This window comes from Atheta coriaria, unplaced genomic scaffold (assembly GCF_025399875.1).
Source record: "Atheta coriaria isolate IRGN ID8LTWV9N9 unplaced genomic scaffold, Caltech_Dcor_3.1 hic_scaffold_8_pilon, whole genome shotgun sequence".
Lineage (NCBI taxonomy): Eukaryota > Metazoa > Arthropoda > Insecta > Coleoptera > Staphylinidae > Dalotia > Dalotia coriaria.
Genome location: NW_027045450.1, coordinates 1697798 through 1720408, shown reverse-complemented (window position 1 = coordinate 1720408; position 22611 = coordinate 1697798). Strand labels below are relative to the sequence as shown.

The 22611-nt window shown below is 41.7% G+C and overlaps 1 protein-coding gene across 3 annotated transcripts in view; it reads left to right on the top strand.

The window, feature by feature from the left end:
- The window catches only part of LOC135797124 (zinc finger protein basonuclin-2-like), a 60610-nt gene that overhangs the window by 8422 nt on the left and 29577 nt on the right, over positions 1 to 22611 (top strand). Inside the window, exons 1-4 of one of the 3 annotated variants that reach the window (XM_065309328.1) lie at positions 9009 to 9297; positions 9448 to 9542; positions 10821 to 10960; positions 16989 to 17270. In XM_065309328.1, coding sequence (XP_065165400.1) covers positions 9530 to 9542; positions 10821 to 10960; positions 16989 to 17270 — 435 coding nt within the window. In that variant the 5' untranslated portion in view covers positions 9009 to 9297; positions 9448 to 9529. Of the gene's footprint in view, positions 1 to 9008; positions 9298 to 9447; positions 9543 to 10820; positions 10961 to 11489; positions 11916 to 16988; positions 17271 to 22611 lie in introns of those variants that run through there. The other 2 variants (XM_065309329.1, XM_065309330.1) reach the window with 2 other exon arrangements.

The window sequence follows — 22611 nt, the reverse complement described above, 5'->3', positions numbered from 1 at the left end:
GTTATCTCCCTGTGCGCCAGTCTTCCAGTCATAAATACACACACCGCGCACGTATGATTAATGATTCTTGTTTTGTTCGCTTGGAGAACGCGAGTATATTGCTCGAAGATGAATGCCGAGCGACGATGTGTTGACTGTTCATATTTGACCGTCATCCTGCTTCTTTCCTCTTTGTTCGGAAAAGCCCGTAGTATATGCATTCGAGTAGAGAATTTGCGGTCGCTCTGCAAGCGCAAGAAGCAGGAACAAAAAGGAATGACTCAGTTGGTGTAACTTTCAATTTCATTTGTATCCCGCGCGTGGAAATGAAACTTCCACTGCGAATTTTCCCCCAAAACACTCCAAGGCCACGAGAACTAATCAAACACATAATTGACGTCGCTAATTTCGCCGACGTTATGGTTTATAACCTGTTTTCGCGTGTGTTACAATCGATCATCTGTATTTGTGTGAATATGATAATGCTGTTTGTTTAAAATCGTATGAGGTTTATATTGCGACTGGACCACATGCTGATCTCAACATAACCTCACCTTCTCATTATCAATTACCCGTATCTTAACGTGCACATAAATAACACTCGCGTACAACACGTGTATATGAACGCGGAGGAGAATCTCATTATATCCTCATGAAATATGAGGCTAATTGATGGAATAAAGTTGTTTTGCGCTGTGCTTTGATTCATACAAATACGGGTTTATTACGTTGCAATTTAGAGGAAAAAAACGAAGTTTATTTTAAAAATTCAGCGGATTCGATCAGGAATTGCCCCCGTGGATCGAAGACGTGGTTTTCAATTAATAAATAGTATCGAGACTATGCACGAGTGAATCCTGACAGCGGCGCGGATATGTGATTTGTCATTGATAGATGATCCGGACCATTCATCACCGGCTGGAAGTAGTCTCGAGGCGCGGTGGCGGTGTTTGTGCTTCTGCGTGCGTGGTTGCCCCGTCGACCAATCTAATGGAGTGGAAAATGCGCAATGGAATTACAGATTCGGACATTTCGAAGCACTTACGTTCCATATTCACATACCACGAAAAATAATCATTGTCATGGTAAGCGTGGTAAGCATACAATCAAAAAGTGGGAAATTTTTCAAAATTTTTGGGAAAAATTATATTTTTGCGTTTTATTTGGGAACAAAGTGAAATAAATCAATTCTGTAAATTGTATTTGGTAAATAATTAGTTTTTCTTTGATAAGTGGTTAGTTTTAACATTTTGGAAGAAAGGGTTTGGCCTAAAAATTGAAAAAACAATGAAAAAACGTAAAATTTGCAAAAATTTTGAAAAAAAAAGTGTTTTTGGCTTATAATTCATGCACAAATTATGTTATTGCAATTCTGTAAATTGAATTTGATAAATAATCATGTTATATTTGATAGGAGGTCAATTTTTACGTTTTGGAAAAGCAAGATCTACCTTAAAACCGAAAAAGAACTGAAAAACCCAAAAAATTGCAAAAATTAGGGAAAAAATGTTTTTTGCTTATAATTCACAAACAAATTATGTTATCATGATTATGTAAATTGAATTTAATAAGTAATAAGGTAGATAATGAGTTTCAATACTTTGTTGCAATGAGAATGACCCGAAATTAGAATTAATCTATAAAATTTGCAACATTTTCCAAGAAATTAAGACGCAACTAGAAAATCCAAATCAACATGCTTAGCAGAAAACCTCGAGTTAGAAGACGTAAAGTTCACGCTGATTTACGCGCACAACACACATAAATGCACCTGGATCGGACTCTTGGGAGTCCGCATAAATGCGACCTCGGTTAGTAATTACGTTCGCGATAATCGTCGACTCGGTCGCCACTCATTAGAATATTTCACCTCAAACTTCAATGGAATCACGCTGAATGAATTTCATTTCATTTCGATTACCGCCGATTGATTCGCTGCAAGTCGGCGCAATTGCGACTTGCTCATATTTTGATATTTGCAATTATGAATAAATGCCTGGATTAAAGTTCGCAGCCATGCACCAGGCAAACGGATGCTGAGATGACGACGGTTCACACACCGTCGTCGTCGAGCATGTTGATTGACCTCCACTCGCTGTGTGTTTTTACGCTGCGCATAGCTAATGAGCCGCAATCGTGGATAGTAAGCAATAATTACGCGTAATAAATATGCGCGGAGATTTTTTTCCGGAACGTGTGTCACCGCTTTGATATTGAGTGACAAATTCGTCAAACAGGATATGCATCCATGAAGAATTCAAATGATGTAATCAACTTGTATTAAACTTTGACTTAAGTCATATTTATTTTTATATCGAAATTATTTTTATTTTTATTTTTATACAAAAAGTAAAAATGTTGGTCTAATATTTTAAGGGTGGTCTTTTGAGTCTTTTCGTTTGAGTAGTCGACTTGCACAACCTGTGCTCTGTAATTAAGTATCCCATTCATTAAAATGTATTAAGTTTTATGAAGCATACTGAATGGCGCAAAGCGCAAAGTGAAAAAGAAGCCCTTTTCGTTTGATACGCGCGCAGAATTCGACGATTGAATGCGTGCGCTGATTTGAATAGGACTTTGGGGCCAAATATTTCAATTACGCAAATGGACACTCATCTCAAATTTATCATATAGGTACCTATGACCTTTTGAGCGCCATAGAACTGGCTTTCTGGTTTGATTTTTCTATGTTTTTGTGCAATTTTCATCAACAAATGAATGGCTGATTTTTATTTCGGTGCACTCATGTTAACTGCTCCTCTATGGGGGTAAAACTGAAAGTTTACGCGGGTATAAACACGGTGACTGTAACTTATGCGAATGTGCAAGTGTAACATATTGTTGTTTCATTGCTGGTGATGGTGATTGGTAGGTTGCGAAAGAAGCACGACACTCGCAGCGGCCGCCGCCGCCGCCATCCATCACCGGGGCGCGCTAATGACACGCTAAACACACGCGAGCTGTGCGAAGAGAGCGTAGGGGCGGAGGCGACGGTTCTTACATCGTAGCCGCCGCCACCACCGCCGACGTCGACGTCGTTGCACACGCGTTTACTCGCCCTGCGAGTAATTAATGTATTCGCGAGCTGGCGGCGTGTGAAATACAACTCAACACCAGCGGAGTGACTCCTAATTATTTTCCATCTCGCCCTTTTTGTGCAAGCACACACCCGCATTACACCCTCGATTACACAAACGCAATTTACTTTTGTCACTCTCGTTTACCCGACTATTTTTAACCTCGTTGTGTATTGGGTTGCCTATTGCGCAACAACATAACCAAACTCACGTCTTCACAATTTCTAACCTTTTGCTTCTAAAACGGTAAAATCTCAAACATGTCATCTGGAAAATTTATTAGACACAAATTAGCACCCTAATAAAGATTTATCTTGCGTTGTCTCGAACGATTCGCAGGATTCGATCCGTGATATAATCATTATACTAACGGACATTGCGTTCGCTGTCATGATGCGCGCCGAGCGTACGTACATGGTAATAAATTCGAAAATTACATCGTGCCCCAATTATTTTCTCGCACCACTGGCTGGACGCATACATTACACGACTCTCGGTCGCAATTATTTGTAATTGTCTCTGTGCAGCGCCGTCTTCGGCGGCAATCATACGTACGGATCGCGCGCAGCGAAAGAAGTGAAGAAGACACGCAACGCCAAGAAGAACGTTCACGCGTTGTTTGTTTTTTAGCGTTTCGTTTTTTTCTCTTCTTTCTAGCGGCCGGTGATTTTTTTGCAATAAAAAAACAACAACAGCACAACGATGGTTGAAATCTTTGTCGTCTTGCTACGCTAGTTTCTGACAAAACTTATTTTCTAACTCTATACAGGGTGTTTTATATTTTTTAGGGAAATTGTGAATAAAATTGTGTAGTTTTATGAAAATTTTTGTGTTTTTATTGAAACATTTGGTGTATAAAGCTTTGTATTGTCTTTTCTGGTGTGGTGTTGAAGACGTGCTGAAGTCGGAAGTGAGCGCAAGAATCCCTGCTTAGAAAGTCCCGCCGAAGCGTGGCGTTAACAGCACGCGGTCTCGGACAATGGTAACTTTCCTGCGCGCACGACTTAATGGACGCTGGACGTCGACAATATTCCTCTATCCATATCCTCGGACGCGATTTCGAAACGCACTCATTGTTTGCGCTAGTACCACCAGTACGTAACGATGCAAATATATACCTAGTATGCAAAAGTTGCATTTTATGCAATCGTAATTTTCTTTTAATTAGAAACATTAAACCAGCACAATTAAAAAAAAACGCGCTAACATTTCCGTACAATACGGAATATATCGGCAATATAATTAGCTGCATACGGACGAAAATAGCGCATGGCATGTGTGATGGTGGCGCTGCGATCGCTTTAATAATGTTTGATTAAATGCGCGCGGTGTGCACGCGCCCCGCGTGATTATGTCCATCTATTTAAAGTTTCCGTCCAATCAGGGAAATTGTTTAATTTCCGGCGCGTTCACATGAGTCGAACATTCGCCGCACGACAGCTCCCGTTCCAAACCTGAAAGTTTAGACACTTTCGTGTCGCGTGATCGCGTATGCAACCATGTATTCATGTATTCAAAACATCACACTACCCTCACATCACACTATCGACTGGGTGTAGGTAGACGACACGAATGTGTACAGTGCTATTATATGTTCATACACTGCAATTCTGAAAACTTAACTTAGAAATTTTTTAAAATTTAAATTATTTGTTGTATAATAATATAATTCTCACGTTTTTGCTCGCAAAAATAATTGCTCTATTCGAATACGGTTTGAATTTGAACACGGGTTTGAGGTTGGGAGGCAGAATCTTTAATTGGTTTGCAACCGCACAAGCTGTCACTCTGTCGTCGCTGCGAGCGTAATTTTGCACAACTGTCTGACATCTTAAGCTCAATTCACCAGACGACAGCGATAGGTTGGTAGGTGTATCTCGCCTCAAAAATCACCCAACAACTAATTTTCTACAATTCAATAATTAGATTGCAAATGCGTGGTTCAAATTTAAAGAGTGAAAATTTAACCGTATAGTTTCGGTACAGTTATGTTAATGCGGCTGACGCAGAAGAGATGTGGGTGAGGATCGAAGGAATCAGGTCCACCTTGGTCGGCGATCATTAAACTGTCTTGTCCGTCTGATGGCTCAAGCCCAAGCTGGGGAATCCGCTGCAGGGAACGCACGCATATTGCTCTTTCTCTTCACACACACACACAGAAACAGACACATATTGTATCCGATTCGATTGCAGCACAGCGCATTGTTTTAAATCATCATGTTTAGAAATTATATCTACAAAGTGGTCCAAATTTAATTTCGTTGAAAATTAGCGTAGAATTTGTTTGATTTTGTTGTCACTCTGTGTGTTCGACGATGGTATTAATCAATTTCTAAATGTACTTATAAAAGACTTGTTAGGAGAACGCAAGCTGCAAACGCAGGCACGTAAACGACGTCCGTTACATCAGTACATGCGGAGCACATGGAGCGCTCAGGCCCTAAGGGCGACCGGATTGCTAAATGTTATTTCTCTTACAATGGCCACGCCGCAATTATTTTTTCACGCTGCATTGTTCGCTTGTTTTAACAATATAATATTAATTCGATCAAAACAGGATCGCATTTGTATAAATCTTGCTTAAAAATAACAAAATACCGGTTTTTTGTGGGATTTTAGAGAAATTTAAAAAATACCGGTATTATACCGGTATATTAGTATCGGTATTCCGGTATTAATATAACATATTAGTAAAATGATTAAAATATTGCTTTTTCATGTGACTTTTAAGGAGATTTAAAAAATACCGGTATTATGCCGGTATATAATTGATTAAAATACCGGTATTTTTTAAAATTCAATAAAAATTCTATTAAATATCAAAATTTTAAAAATTTAAAACTAAAACTAAACTAACACTATCCTACTCTAATCAAATTAATGTTATTTACTTCTAATACCGGTATTATACCGGTATCCGGTACATAATTTATAAAAACACCGGTATTTTTTTATTTGGTTATTTGTGGGCGCGTTGTATTTGCAAAAAAATTTTTACAGAGTAAATCACGCTTTTCTCGCATATCTGCTGATGGTTTTCTAATGTAAGCTCGAAACCACACGATGACCTACAAAATTGCGTGCGGCTGCGTGTTGGCCCGATGTAAAGTGCACTCGTCTCATGGCGCACCGGTAATCACAATGCAAATTGTATTTTAATGCCAGCATATAATATCGACAGGCAATAACAATAACAAACGCAATTTTACTATCTCGCATTGCTCAATATCAGAATCAATATGATCGGTGATTCGGTGAGAAAAACCAATGTTTGCCCGACGAAGGCGACATCGTGGAATTCATTACATGCTAATAAAACAAACTGGTTATTATGATCGTTAATTAGCTAATAAAATGCATGCAGATTAGAGTCAGCTGTAAATTCGGTAGTGTTTGATCTAGTCGTGTTGTTGGATCTGTGTGTTATCATCATGTCACCGTCGAATGCAAAAGGTTAGCAAAAATAATATCGCCATATTACACAAATCCGTCTCTCTGTGATAACACCACTGAGAGCTTTGTTCACTGTCATTATCAACACGACTAGTTGAAATTAATATTCAACATTATCAAGTGGCAATAACTAGGCGATTACTAATACTGTGTGTTAACTGACAATCCGGCGATAAGAATATTATTGATTTTGTTTGGTCACAGTTAGTTTTTGGTGTTTTCTTTTTTTTTTGTTTCTTCTTTTGTCGTTGGGGAGATAATTAAAGTCACGTCAATTGTCGTGACGTTTAGCGACCCGGAACGTTTGCGAGCGCCGTTAATCCGATGGCACTCTGACCACATGAGTTTTCTAGTCGAGCGGATTGACGCGATCATTAAACGGGAAAAAATCCGCATCGCCCGATCGCCCGCTTCCTTTTCGCCGTTCGACTTTCTTTCCGTTTGCTTCTTCTCCCTGCCTCGTGACCCGCTTTTTGCATTCCGCCGCTCGAACTTTGTGCGCGCCGGGCATTCCCTATTGTGCAATCGATTTTCATGCTGGATGTGTGCTCCATCAGGGGTGGGCAAACTGTCAAAAATTCTTATTTCAACAGAAAATATTATTTATTTCATAAAAAATACCAAAAACATATTTTTTTCCTTAAAAATACCGGTATTACACAACTACAAAAACCGATATTTTTTAAAAAGTGCCATATCTGCTTCTGAATGGGATTTTTTTAGAAATAAAAAAAAATACCGGTAGTACACAGGTAATATTAGTATCGGAATACCGGTATTAATATTATATTATAGTAATACGATCAAAAACTGTCTTTTAATGTGATTTTCATAGAAGTTTAAAAAATACCGGTAATATACCGGTATTGCGTCTTTCCAAATACCGGTATTTTTTATAAAAATGCCATATTTGCTTCTTACTTTGATTTCTTCAGAAATTCATAAAAAATACCGGTAATATACCGGTATTACGTCTTTATAAATACCGATATTTTTAAAAAAGTGCCATATCTTATCAAATAACAAATATTTTTCAAAAATAGTTTTAGATTTAACAAAATACTAAAAACCTATTCAATTATTGCCTGATTTGAATGTTGGTTGAGGTTTTGCAAACCCTTGAGTTACACTTTATAGCGCAGTTATTTGGTTATGTTGTTTGTGTTCGCATTTCAATACCGATTTGAATGACCGATTAGAATTGTACCCGGGCACGATGAACACGACTCTCGTACCGGTGCTCGACAAAACACAAAACACTAAACACAACACACAGCGCTGCTCTGTGTCTGCTGTTCGGTAACGCGGCCCAATGCGCGCAATGTGGCTGAGAATTTCTTTTTTCGAAAGCAATTAAATTACAATGAAATGTTAATTTAGTCAATGCGCGCGCGATGGGCGATACTGCGTGCGGACTCGATTTTACTGCGCGCATTATTTTATTGACCATTATTATTCGTATTCGACGATTATCTACTCGGTTTTATTTTCTATTACATTACAAAGTGGAAGACGAAAAAAAAGCACAACCAGCGTGCGCTTGCGTAATCGTCGTGATTTAATTTCGGTTTCGTAAACGGTCGAAAACGAAATAAAACGAATCGTTTGATCGACGACGATGTGTCTTCCATTTAGATCAATTCGGTGTTTGCACATCTTTTACTTACATCATGGAAATTCTCGAAAAATCATTTAGTTTTATGTTTTTTTTCGCGTTGTAAGAGTAAGGTTTATTGAATCGTTGGGCGCGCAGGTCGTGCGCAACAAAAGCAACAATGCAATACTAACATCGAAGGTGATGAATATCTATAACAGAGCAGCGGTAATGTAAGTGAAAGCCACCGTCGTTCAGGTGCACCTTGCCAACGTAAATGAAGCGCTTAATCGCGTTTTGCAATTGACCCATTCGAACTTCTTCAACTTACGTGTATTCAACTCCACACAATTATTTTTTTTTTAATTTTTGTTTTTGAATTTATGCCCAACCTTCTCGCACAGAGATCACGTTACTAAAAGGGACATTAAGGAAGATTAAACGTATCAGAATCACGCGAATAAAATGTCAGCATTCCCACTCGCAGCAATAAATGCGTTCCTGGTCGTAAAATCGCCAAATGTCACACGACACAACACACGAGAATAACCAACAAGTAAAACGAGACCTAGCTTTATAGTGCTCGTCGTCGTTTAGGTTTACATTATTGCGGTGGCGCTATATTTAGACAAATGTACAGTTCACGCTGTGACTACTATACTAAACTATTGATAGGTATTCGAATATTGTGAGTTTTGCACAAAAAGTACCCTGATGATATTGTCGCCCACCACTCAGGTTTTTATTGCGCCGCCTTCCGGCATATACCGTGTCACTGTTTGTCGGCGTGCGGGCGCGGGCGGACGCAGCCAGCAGAGACAGCAACGGTGCGCGACAGCAGGACGCAGCAGCGCGACACACGCGGGACAATCGCGCGTGTGCGCGCCGCTCTCTGTGTCAGTGGTAGTCCGCCTGCCGCGCCAACAACATCGAGAGTCCTGCGACACGCTCGCTCGAGTCGCGCGCTTCGCAGTTGTCACTGGTTGTCGCGTCGCGCGCGCGCATTATACTCGCATACGAGACGCACGCATACAGGATGACGCGTTCGCTACGAACATAACCTCTACTCAACGCTATACAGACTACGGATATCAGCTAAATATGTGTTTTTGTGTTTGTGTGTGTTATTAAACACGTGGTTTTTGGATATCTAAATGAAATTTTTGTTTTTTATTGTTTATCTTCATTATAAAGGTGTGTATTGCTATGGTAATAGTGTTCGGTACTTGTACCGCAACTCAAAGTATTGGGAAAGTTATAAAATGTAACTTTTCTGAATTTTTCTGAGTTGTGAGATGATTGAGTAATCTCCAACATGACTAATGCGTTCCTATTAACTTCCAGGACAGATGCATCGTGATCGTGAAATGTCTACAGCCAGCTACAGCTACGCGCCAGCATCTTCCTGAGATCGATCACGCATATCATGGGAATTATCGGTGAGCTTATTGTTTAGCAAATGAAAATGTATCTGCAAATAATTTTGACGTGTGAGGTAAAACTTGTGTTTCGTGGGATTTCGTTCAGAAACAAGTCAAAGTTTCATACATAGGGGTTGAAGTTGTCTGTCTGTGTGTGTGTGTGAGATTTTTTGGGATGTTGAGTCGCGCGCAGCGTCGCGACGCATAAAACGACGACGACCAACCAAACGCGACCCGGACTGCAGAGTTGTCGCGTGTCACCGCGTCGCGCGCATTGGGCGACAGCGACGGCCAATCGGGCAGGTGGGAGCGGCTGTCGAGATGTCACCGCATGTGCGAGCTTAAACCGGTGGGGATGTCACCACCAGCCGGCTGGCTGGGCGGACCGCAGGCCGTCACCTGCACACCCACTCTTTCCAACACACCTGGCGGGGAGGGGGCCTTTAACTCAGACTACCTGTTCACTATTCCCATTTAAATTTAAATCGAAATTATGATAATCGACAAGCGTTACAACAAAAAACCGCAGGGGGTTGTTTTTACTCTTGAAATTCTAACGTGAAAATGATTAATAAAGAATTTAAATTTAATATTAAAAAATCTCACGTTGGATGAGCAGCAACAGCGGGGGCGGTTGGAGTAAGAGTGTGTCGAGGGATGCAGCAGGGTACGGGGTGGTTTTGCGCGCTACCGATCGAAACTTGCGAAGGTAACGCTCGCTTTGAACCTGTGTGTGTTGTGTGTATGTGTGAGGTTAGACGACGGCGGCGACGCGCGCGACGTTGGCCGGGCGTCGCTGGCAAGCTCGGCGCGCGCGGTGGGGGGCGGTGTATGTTGGAGGCAGCAGCGCGGCGGCAGCGCACTTTGATCGCGCATGAGGCGGAGTCCGCCGGAATTGTCACTGCGGGAACGACTGTCACTTGTCCCCATGGCTGCGCAGGCGCGCCGCCGCCTGGACCATAGGCCGTCGCGACGCTGTGACACGCCCGGCGTCCGCACGACCCTTGACCCCTTGTCCACACGGCCGCCGCCGCTGGCGTCCTAGTATACGCGACGATCTGACCGCCGCCGGACACTTCCAGAATCCCAGCGCATCGCGTCACCATAAAAATATGATTAATATCAATATCAACTAACGTGCACACATATTACTAAAATAATTATTTAATATTAAATAACTAAATGCAGTTTTTCTCGCCTGGTAATTTTATCAAGAATGGTGAGGCGGTTGGAATTTAATTTTGAAAAAAAAGTGATAATGTGATAAGTGATTTGTTTTGGTTTGTGTGTTCGCAGGTGAGGGTGGCAGTCGCAGCCCCGTCATTCCGAGCAAGGACCGCCCGTCATCGACCGACATGCAAGCGGCGGCGGCTCTCCCGCCCCCAGACGCCCGGCATTATGCAACTGCGAGCAACTCGATCGGATTAATGGAGGTGGTAAGTTTGTCTAACGCCTTAAACTTAAACAAAGCGCACGGAATAAGATCTACAGCCTATATTCTATTGATTTTTGGACGTTATGATTTTTGATACGTGGTTATTCCCACGGTAGAAGAAGAAGAAGACGAAGAAGAAGAGCAACTCCAACTCCCCACCAATGCATCACTGGAGTTGCTCTTTATTTTTCTATTTTTTCTTTTAATTCGCTCCCACTATCTTCTCGCTTGGCTCATATGCATCGGTTTGTGCAATTATTTCCTTTTACCTGCATGTAGCTAATACACTGCGCGCACTAATTCCACATACTATATGTACGCTGTGACTATTCTCGGTGCGGGTGCGTTCGAGTGCGTCAAATGAGCGAGAATTAATAACACAGAGCGTCGCGGTGAGAAGACGCCGGAGCGTGTCGGTCCGCACACGGCGCGCTGGTTCGTCCACATCGGTGGATGGTGGGGGGGGCGGCAGCCCGGCGGTCGGTTAGTGCGGCGCGTTACCACTTCGGCGGGTGCAACATCGCGCGTTCGCACCGCGCGCGCACATGAATCAATCATTTGAATAACGAACATGTGTTTCGGTAACCTCTGCCGCTAGAAAATCATCAGTATCTCAATATTCGCGTATTTCGAGCATTCAAACGCGCGATAATGTAATGTAAATCAATTGTGTGATGTTCAGTGTGATGAAAAGACTCAAGTGTGAAATAAATTTTACGATGCGTTGTAAACACGATCAGAATGGATAATCATCGTGGAGTGTCAGTGTCACAGAGTTGTCGCGGTTGTGTTGCTGCCCCCCGATGCTTCTGATGCCTAACACTAGTGGTAGTTCAACGCGCGGCGGTCCAGCTGCGCGGCCATACGGCTCGATGGCTGCGTTGGACGCGCATCTTTTTCCGCCGGCGGCCGCGATGCTCGCAGGATTACAGCCGCCGCTGCGGCCTCCAGTCAACGTAAGCACTCTGTGCGTTTGGTGTGTGTGTGTGGCTGTGTGTCATTTGGTGTATGTGGGTGTGTGTTTGTTGCGTGCAAGGTACCGACGTGATTAAACGCCGTAACTAAACGATGGAAAATGCACTATTATGCCATGCGGACAGCCGTTTGGCATCTAGTTAACTCCGTGACTAACGCACATATCAAGATTTCGCGCCGTGCGCGCTTTCTCACTTACTATCGCAATTAAACTGCGACACGCAGATGATATCGCGTTAATGACCAATTTTACAAACAGGGGTTGGTGTAATCTACATTTACACGTTAGGTGCGAATGAAAAACTTTAAAAAATCCAACGTTTTTCGATTGAAGAAAAAAATAAATAAATTGTTTTTCGTTGAGGCGATTTTTTGATGATTTTGTAGCGTGTCGTGCCGCGTGCCTCGAATATATCTTCAAGTGTATAATATTTATTTCCTCTTATCCGCCCTGAGTCGTTGTCGTGTCTAGCAATCGAATAACGTAATAGCTCTCTAGCCTGATATCGGCATTGTGTGCGCTGGCACACGCAATTGCCATCAATTTCGAGCCGGCGCGCAATCATCGCATGTCGATTTCTTCGAATTATTTTAAAAATTGGAATCGTTCGCTTGTCAACACACACCGCAACGCCGTCACCGTATGGCGTTCACGCCGTCACGAACGCCGAAGAAATGTAGTGTTTAGTAAAATACACCAAACAACTACTAATTGTTCATCAAACATGTGTCGTAAGCAATTTTTTACGTTTTCGGTTGTTGCTTACAAAACTTTGTGGTTTTTGTAATAAATTTCAACGTCGTGTGCCCCGTATGTCAAAAAGCAATTATACGGACTAATTTAAAGAACTTGCGTTGTATTTAAGTGTGTGTTATTGTGGTACCTGTTGCCATGCGCGTCGAAATTAAATTTTCCGTAAATTTGTTGTTTGCATTGGCTGTGTTATTACGCATTACACATTATTTTGACTCCCCAAAAAGAAAGGCCTCGCAGTTATTAACTTAATAACACGCTCTCTTAGGCCTCTAGAGGGGACCGGTTGGCACGTGTCAATTGTTTGCTCATCGGCGTGTTACGATTACGTCGTGAGCATTTTTTTGTCCGTCGTAATTTCGCGCAATTAACCCGAAGAAAGCGCCAATCGCCAAATTACCAACGCGCGCGCAAAGGAAATAAATAATAAATAAATAAACACCACACTTTATTTTTATTCGAAAGGCTTCATTAACTTCATTAAAACGAAATTATTTCCATATGTCAATTTATTACTGTTAGAGTTCAACTGAATTTTTTTGACTACCCAGACGTATCCTATCAGCGAATGTGTCAATGCGAAATTAATCATAGATAAAAGTTGCTCGGCTAGCATAATACGCATGTGTCCTTGTTGTTTGCCTGTGTATAATCATTTAAATTAAATTTATGTGATTTTATTAAATCATAGTTTTTAATTCTTTTTTTCGATTCTGTCAAGAACATATGTTATTCGGTTAAATTGGACGCTCGAATAGAAATTATTTATCATTTTATTTAAAGATAAATCACATAATGTATGTTATTATTCATTTGACAATTTTAACTTGAATATTTGAAGCTTTTTTCTTCATCTAATGACCATAAAGAAGAGTTTTAAAAATTTTGAATGCGTTTAAAGGTCACAGGAGGCAAAAACTCTAAATAACAGCATAAGGCGAATAGGAAAACGAAAAACCAACAACATTATGTATATTCAACCGCTACACAATTTAAATACAATGATTTTTAACGAGTAAATAATAAGGGTGTGTAAATGTGTTGATAGCTGATCGTTTTTCTCTGAAGATGTGAGTGTGATATACATATCAATATCCATATCAACGATTATGCGCCCATAAACACCGCAGACGTCCATTGTGTGCACTATCAAGTGGCTACCTGAGCCGAAAATGCGTTTATAATAATACCCGCTGCATGTTCGTGACAAATGTGGGCGAGAGCACAACCGGCCTGCATTGATTTGCATACAAATGCATTCTACACACACATCCACGCCGAAAACATGACAGTTTGTTACAAAAACAAATCGATAACGCAACGATAAGTCAACTGAAGTTGACGATGACCTGAATCTGAAATTATTATTATTATTAATCATTTTGACCTTGCTGAGGAAAAATTCTTATCAGTTCTATGAATTATTAGTGCGCTTATAATATTTATAAATATAGCAACCTAATTACGAGAAGGGGTAATTGAAGGGGTAGTTTTAGTGCATGCGGGTAATAAGTAGGAGGCGGTTGTTAAAATGGGTGCCCCCTGTGCGTGTGACGGCATATGCGAAAACGAAAGGGTTAAATAAATACACAGAGGGTTGGTCTGTCCGTTCGACCAAGCCCTACTTTCCGAAAAGGGGTGCATGCAACAATGTAAGGCGAAAAGGTGCACAGTTTGCACCTTTTACATTTTTCACCCTTTCTGTTTTTTCCTCCACTACCCTCTTCATTTTTTAAGTTGGCGCATTCTTTGCTCGATAATGGACGAAAATTGTTTACAGTCGAGTCCCCGAGTTAAGGGTCTTCCAGGGGTGGTAAATTAGGACGAATATCTCCCAACACATGCACGTTATTATATTATGTATATACGTCGCATCGTTTGCCAGTTGTTTAACTCAATTATTGATCAAATATGGCGCGGGGGGTGTGTTAACCCTTTCGCGTGGCGGGAGCGTCGGGAGCGTCGAGGATCGGACGAAGGGACTCGGTAATGATGTACATACAATTTATGTACACAGCGAGCGCGCGCGGCCCTTGATATTATGAGGTCCTTAACATACCAGCCTATTATTACCCCTTTTGCGTTCGCTCTGCTTTGCTAAACTTATCATTTCGATTGGGTATTGAGCGTGCAGTGGAATACTTAAAATTCTCAACCGAAAAAATCCGTTGCGCGATCGCACAAAAGCACGATCGGCTTTTTCATTTCATTCTCCTTCGGATCTTATTGTGATGAGGATTTTTTTCTGGTTTAATTGATTCGGAAATATTTTACAATGCAATTTATTTTCATGAATAGATAATATTTTTGATTTCATCATACGAGATATTTTTATTGTCCAATTAAATATTAACATAACTTTAATATTTTATTTCAACGCCGAAATCAATTCGTAATTACACTCTGTTAACGCGTTATTAATTATTCCGTATTTTGGGGTTGTAGTGGAGGTACAAATAGGAAATTTGTCATCTTGTAGTTTTGATGTTTAATTATTTAACGTGTAATGTGGTTTGTGATGTTGATGGACTAATCGAAAATTCAGCCACGCCTATAGGACGAGTGGTAGAAAAAAAATTATGCGGCGGTATCCTTGCTTTTGCCGCTTGTTAATGCACCTTTTTAAAAGGCTGATATGAATCTACGCGCGGCGTGACTTTGATTTGAATTGACGGATTGTCATATGTGACCCGCCTTGACATCCGTTTGCTTGGAATTAATTTACATACCGGGGCAAATGGACTTTGATGAGGAAATCAATTTTTAATGGATAATGGCCGATTGTTTCGGATTTTTCGAATTAAAAAAATATTTTTTGTGATTTTAAAAATTTTTTGTTGAAAATTATTTACCTAGGTTTATCTGAGCTGCGTCCAAATATTTTTTACTTATTGTGTAATACAGTGGCGTTTAAACTAAAATAAAATGTCTGAAAAAAAAACGTCGCATGTTTGTTTAGTGCGTTAGCAAGGCGGCTCTTGAAACGTTTCAGTTGACGCGTCTCTTTGCACAAAAATTTATCGCATGTCGCATACGCACACATCGCGTCCTTTTAGCACCGCGGCGATTATTTGTCGACGAAATTATCGGCGGCTACCAGCCGCGTGCGTTTGAGTCGTGCCGCCGTTGAACATTAGCCATCAAGCACTAGCAACAAACGCAAACACACACATCAAAACGGCTTCGAATTAGGCGCATTCAAGGAAATAAAAGCATCACACACACACGCATATGCGCGCTGACACCGAAAAAATGCGGAAAAATCATCTCACGACCAAACGAAGGAGATGAAAGCGAGACAATGCACAATAAGTTTAGAACGCGCCAGCGGTTCACACGCACTACTGTTACACGTTCGAGATATTGTTCGTAATCAGTTTATGGTCGCATCAGGCAGGCAGGCATTTCAATATCGTCGTATGCTCATCGTTTACCACAAGAATGAGAGGATTTTTAATTGTGTACGTGTCGTAAATCACAATGTGTATCGTCAGCCGTCATTAAAAAAAATATATGAACAGACGCGCATCGCATTTTTATCTTTTAAAGCAAAATATGTTTTCGCAGAGCCTATTATTTCGTTAGGTTAGAAATTTTGAAAGTACAAGAAGCGAAAGGGGAAGTAATTTAAAATATTCTATGGAATAACATGCACTGCGGTCCGAGTCGGCGCGCTTGTTAATAAACTTTATCCGCTGGGTTAATTTTCGATATTAATATTTGGACTCCGACTCATCATCAAGTTTATCCAAATTCGTCCGAATTTGAAGACCTTGTTTTTGCATGCCTGGCGGGCCTGTTTGGTCAGGCTACCCTTCGACATCCGAAGCTGCTGTGGGTAGGGTGGTTTTAAGAGTTCGGGTTCTGTCAGATGTGTAACCCCTTTTCACATACTAGGTGGAAGCCAGTCGGGGGGGGGGCATATAAAATGCAAACCGTGAAATCCAATCTAGCTGAGAGCAGCTATTTGTTTTTAAAGCGCGCGACGCCGAATCGAAAACGTCTACGGTTGCGCATAGATCACCATTCGTTTCTTTTTCGCCTGCTTTCTTATTAAATTTATACAAGTTGCACGCGGCGCGCACTTTGGCAAATGAAAAGCAGTCGAATGATAATGGTTATTGATTCCAATTCCTCTGCAAACGAGAAAAAAAAAACGGTTTTAGCTTTCGAGTCACTCGAGTCATACGACGACAAGTTTAGGTTTAGCATGTGATGACACGTTCCATTACACACCTATTTTTGTCATCTAAAAGGTTTCTGCTGCTGCTGGTGTGTCAAAATTGTATTTTTTTTACAGTGGGCTTCAGTGGCGTCGTGGTTTTTTCGTCCGGAGTGTTCTAACCTGCTGACAACGATGGCGGGAGCTGACCCTAACTTTGTGACAGCTTCAGCCAGACCCACAACGACCTCAGCTCCCATGTCGACGCCGTCGATAGCTCCGCCAACGACCACCTCACCATCTTCGAATACCACCACAACATCGCCGAGTACGTCGTCCACTTCAATGGGCAAGTCTTCGCTGCACTATCGAGACCCACCAACAAGGGAACGCGTCTTCCAAGCCCCGACAATTTGCACGGTAAGCCATTTTAATACCTAAATATTAGGTATAAGACTCGTCACTCGTATCAATGTGTCACAGTGAGACCGTTGAAGTGTTTTTTAAGTGGGTTCACGTTTGATATGTCGTGTTGGATTACATGGGTCGCGTGCGGCCTGGGTGACACATAAAGGACATGGCATTTGAAGAAAGGAAATTGCTGGTTGTCGCACACTCGCACGCACGAGCGACAAACCCGCCGGGACAACAATGGCGGCTAATGGAATTCTTTATATCCAATATGCCCGGCGCTGATCAATTTATAAATAAATAAATAAATGAATCCGCGCCGACTGGTCTAGTCGAGTAGAGTAGTAGATGTAGAGAAATCGATCTCATACTTAGTTGATGGGTATGACATTGTAAGTAGTAACAATGCAACGTCGCAAACGACTTCGGGTGACTTGCCACGCTTCTTTATTCTTCTTCGCCACGCTCGTTTCGATGGCGTACGCCGCCGCGCCACAAAAGAAGTTAATTAAGAATGCCGCGCGCGCCGAGGACTCCCTCAACTGACGCGCGCAACTCTTTCGCTTCATTATCGTGGCAAGTGTCCTTAGAAATCGAAAGGCATCCGAATAAATCCGTACCACGTTGTGTCATGTATAACGAATCCGGCTGGCTATTGTTGCCTGTTTATAGATCGACTAATTGTCTGCTAGAAATTGACTTTTCTAGGAAATCATCCGAAAAAAACTATTCCAGCTGCTGTAAATTAGATGTCACACGGTAAAGGTAAACAAAGCTGTGCCGCGGCGCGCGGTCTTTACATCACAGAAGATGAAGCTGAAGGAAAAAAGGTGATAATAACAAGGAGGCATGTGGAAGGCAGTGTGTGTTGCGTTTTGTGCTGCATCATGGGAAGGTCCGGAGGCGATGGAAATCTGACCTAATCAAGGCGATGACGTTGGCAAAAATGCCAACGTTTTTATTTTACGCGCGCGCGCCGTTGTCATTGCGGAGAGCCGCCTGTCGTTCACACTGTCAAATTACTGAAATTAATAATATTGCGTCCCGGCACGGCTCCCCGATCATATCTACCTGACAGGCCAAGATTGGGACCGGTGGGAGACGTGTGCGCGAGGACACCTTGCGACTTCGTCTGAATGTGAGAAATTTTCTTTCTATAGCTGCATAAAAATCGAAAAATCATCGCCATATTTAGTATTATAACGGACACGCAGCGCACACATTACACTGAAAATCTAATTACCACACATCATGCAGTTTTGAAATATTTTTAAATTGGATGTGCAAAACTTACAACGTAAAGAATATGGGAAAAAATTCAAGCTCTCGAGTATTAAATTCAAATGCAATTATTTCGGCCTCCGCGAAGGGTTGCCAGCGCGAAAACTGAAAATATGACATTACCGACGAATATCTCAAATAACAGCGGCGAAAATCTCCCAATTAGGAGCGAGGTAACCCCGGGTAACCGGCGCCGAACGAGTAAATTACCGACCTCACCCCGTTTGCAACCCCTCTGACGCGCCACCGCCGTTTCAGAAATATGCGAACAGAGTAAACTCTATATGTGTGCAGTCAAACACGAAACAAGAGACATTACGATATGATCGATACTAATTTTATCAGCGGCCGTAAATATGCAAAGCGCTAAAACCCTTTTAAATAGTATGGGGGTTAGTTTAGCGGGGGTTAGTTAGAGTTGTTCACCATCAGATAAGTTAAATGTAATGATAACTGCAAACTACACGCTAATGACATGTTTTATTAGCTGTTAGCTAGTAAATTTATAATTATCTACATCGACACCTGAAATAACATCAACTGTTTCACATGATAACATGATAAAAGGGTTTTATGATAGTAATTATTCATTTTTTCTTTGTTATAATGCAGAAAAACGAAAAAAAAATTTTTTTTTCAATTTTTTTTTCTTATAAGCTTTTAGTAAGGTTTAAAGTGTCACTCGATTATGGTTTAGTACGGATCGCGGCGTATTTATTGCGCCGCACAAAGAAGAAACAAAGAAGGACGTAGGTGTAGCGTCGTGTAGCGCACCGCGAAGCTTGTTAAAGTCTTCACGCACTCGCCATATTTCATTTTAAATAACATTGTTTATATTTCATTACCACGACGCTGTGTCTCGGGGTTAACTTTATTTTATTCTACCTGCAAAAGTAAAGAAGATATCAGATACCGGTTAACCGGTTAATTAAATATATCACAAAACTTTTTATTTATTTTTTGCTGTTTTGGTTAAGGGTATTTTTGATGTTCATTTTTCAAACGGTTTATCACTCACTCCCCTTGTCTCATCTTCTTGCTGCTTCCGCCGGGAGGGTGACATTTCTATTGATTCCGTTTTCATAACTTTGCGCGTCTTTGTATAGCATCTATATACATATAAATTACGGGATGATATTTTTATTTTCTCCACTTTTCTCGGGGCGCGTCGTAAAGTGGGTTGTTTTCCCTGAGAGGGGCGAGTAAAAACGTTGAAATTTTGCGGCGGTGCAAGCGAGATACTAGACGCTGTCGACGCTCCCATTTATAAACATCTTGCGCTTGTCGGCATGCAAATCAGACAGGTCGTGGCGGTGCTGGCGCTGGATTTTGATTGATTTATTCGCAAGATTGATTATGGTGTGTCGTGCGACCCGCCACCGCTCTCTCAACGGATCACACACAGCCCCATTGTGACGATGCTGGTGCCCACTTTCTTCTTCTATATTTATTTCTAAAGTACTCTTTTGTGTAACGAAAAAAACTAACACTTCCCTTGGCATCGATATTGAGCATTGAACCCTAATTTTGTAAGAGCGCGTCATTAAAAGCGCTTTCGTGGCCGCGGTTGTTTGTCATTTGTCCGTGCGGTTAATTGATGCTCGCGTTGTCGGCTGATGCTCGTTAATAAATTGTAATGGCGGTGCATTCTTCGGCGTGCAATAATCCCGCGGTGCGCGGTGCGCTCGGCCGTGAAGCTGCACCGCACGACCAGAGATGCGTCGTGGTACAACTTCTTCGGGAAGTTACCTAACACTCATGTGCGTAGCGTTCGATTTCTCTATAGTATATTACATCTAATTAACCTTAGAATACTAAAACATAATATTTTATATATAATTTTCTGCTTTAAAACAGAAAATCGTAATTTTCTTTACGTGAATATGAAAATTTTTAATTTTTTTGTGTTTGGTAGTCTAGGGTTAAGTTTTTTGCACATGTACGCAATGTCACCGAAGGTACAGGCATAAAATGTATAAACTATAAACCAGTGGGGGCCCTGCCGACAAACGCGCAACCTTTTAACATTCGCTGACGCTCCGCACGTAACGACATCGTAAATATGCTCGCGCTGGGATTTTATGGTGTCGCGCTTCAGCGCCGCGTGCGATTTTTCCAATGCGAACATAATTTCATAATGACCCGTTTATTAAAATGCGCCGATCGCATGATGCTATCGATGAGATTGGTTGCGGATTTTCAGGCGCGCCCTGCTTTAACGAGCCACACGTTAATCAGGAATAGACCAGGACCAAGGAGTGCACGAAGTAGCATTAGCCCGCTTTTCGACTATTACTTCCGGCGACCGTCTCGATGATGTCATGCTTTCACGAGGATTGCCCCGCGCGGCCAGCCTATGTCAACGTGATTCATTGATTAGCGCATTAGCCATAGAACAAATAGACCAGGAGGAAGGACTATCAGGACATGATAAATATCCACACAGCGTTTTTCTGGTTTTGTGTTTGTTTGTGTACGAATTGCGTGATTCCAGGTGCTATTTTACACGCGGTGTGTAATGAACACTTTTACGAGCGTGTAGAAAATTTCCCCCCGCCGGCGTCAGGTCTAATGAAAAACGTGTTTTCACGCCACCGACGCCAAGGTGTCATCGTGAAATATTCAGGCGCGATTTTATATTTAATAAACCGGATGTGCAATCGTCGGCGCGTTCAAATTGCGCGCTCCCTGCTGGATGTCTGGGATGTTTCTTCATTCGAAGCGCGCGACTTTATGGAGTAATATCTTGCACACGTTGCGGCGCTGAAAATAAGAGAAAAACCGAGCTAATAATTTATATCTTGTCGCCGTGTTGCTTTGCATATTGTTTCGCCGCGCGCTGTGGATTGAGATGCGACACGACGAAATATTTCGCATTGTGCGTTTTACGAATGCAAAAAAAACCATTGCATTTTATGTGGCAAGTGTAGTTTCGAGTGCGCTGCGCGTACAATAACTTTATTTTTGCTCAAGCGATAAATATTCATTCTGAATGGGTTGTTTTCGCGCACGGTGCGCGTTACAAACGCTGTTTTCTTCTTCTCTTCTTTCTCTTACGAGTACACCGAGAGCGCTGTTCAGGCAGGTGTAATTATAGTTTGTTTATTGGAATATGTTAACCTATTTCGGTCGCGTACAAAATTTCCCAACGCATTAAATACTAACAAAATATTTTTGGTTAAAAATCTATTTTTTATAAACCATCGGCAACAATTGAGATTTGGTTAAGTGCACAATTTATCAATCGACATTTTGATATCACTGCATGCGTATTACTGCATATTAAATCCGCGCCGTAATCCTCAGTGCAGGTAAACAAACGGGGGCGGTAACCACCCCTGTTGAAACGCATTACCCACGCACGCAGTCTGAATTGGTGGCAGCGCCGGGCTTACACGTGTACTCACACTCTGATCATCCTGATGGTCGCTGCTCGATTATCGGCTCTGCGTAACCGAGTTACTACACAAATGTCCAATCATCCCCCAGAGCTACCCAGCCGCGCGCCACCCGTCGACAAACACCGATCTAGCATGTTTTTTCGGTGCGCTTTTTCTGTGCGCGATACGATTTATTAGCTGAAAATATTCGTCAAATTTGAAAAATTCTGTATCGATTGCAGAGCAGATTATAGATATAGACCTAAAAATAAAACAAGGTTTTAAGCTTGAATTGCTTTGTTTTTTGTCTGTTAATTAAGAAGTTTTCTTGCTTCTTGCATAGAGTAATAAAGTGTGTCTTGTTTTAATTTTCGTCTGGTCCATAATTTCACCCCCTTTACCAGCTAGCACTTAGAATACTCACTCTCCTGGCGTTATTTCTGCAACGCTTGATTTTAATATCACATTGAAAAGTCCAAACGTTTTCTTATCCAGGAACAGGGACAGGGGGATGCGCTGCATAAGGGGTTCGATATTTACTAGGCGATAAAAATTCACGCTTCTTAAAATCCATGTTGGAAATATTCAAATTGGTCCATTTTATTGCTCCCGCGGGAGCCATTGAGGTTGACGCCAATTTCGTCCGACACGCAACTGCAGCGCCCTCTGCGACTTGCTCCTTCGGGGAC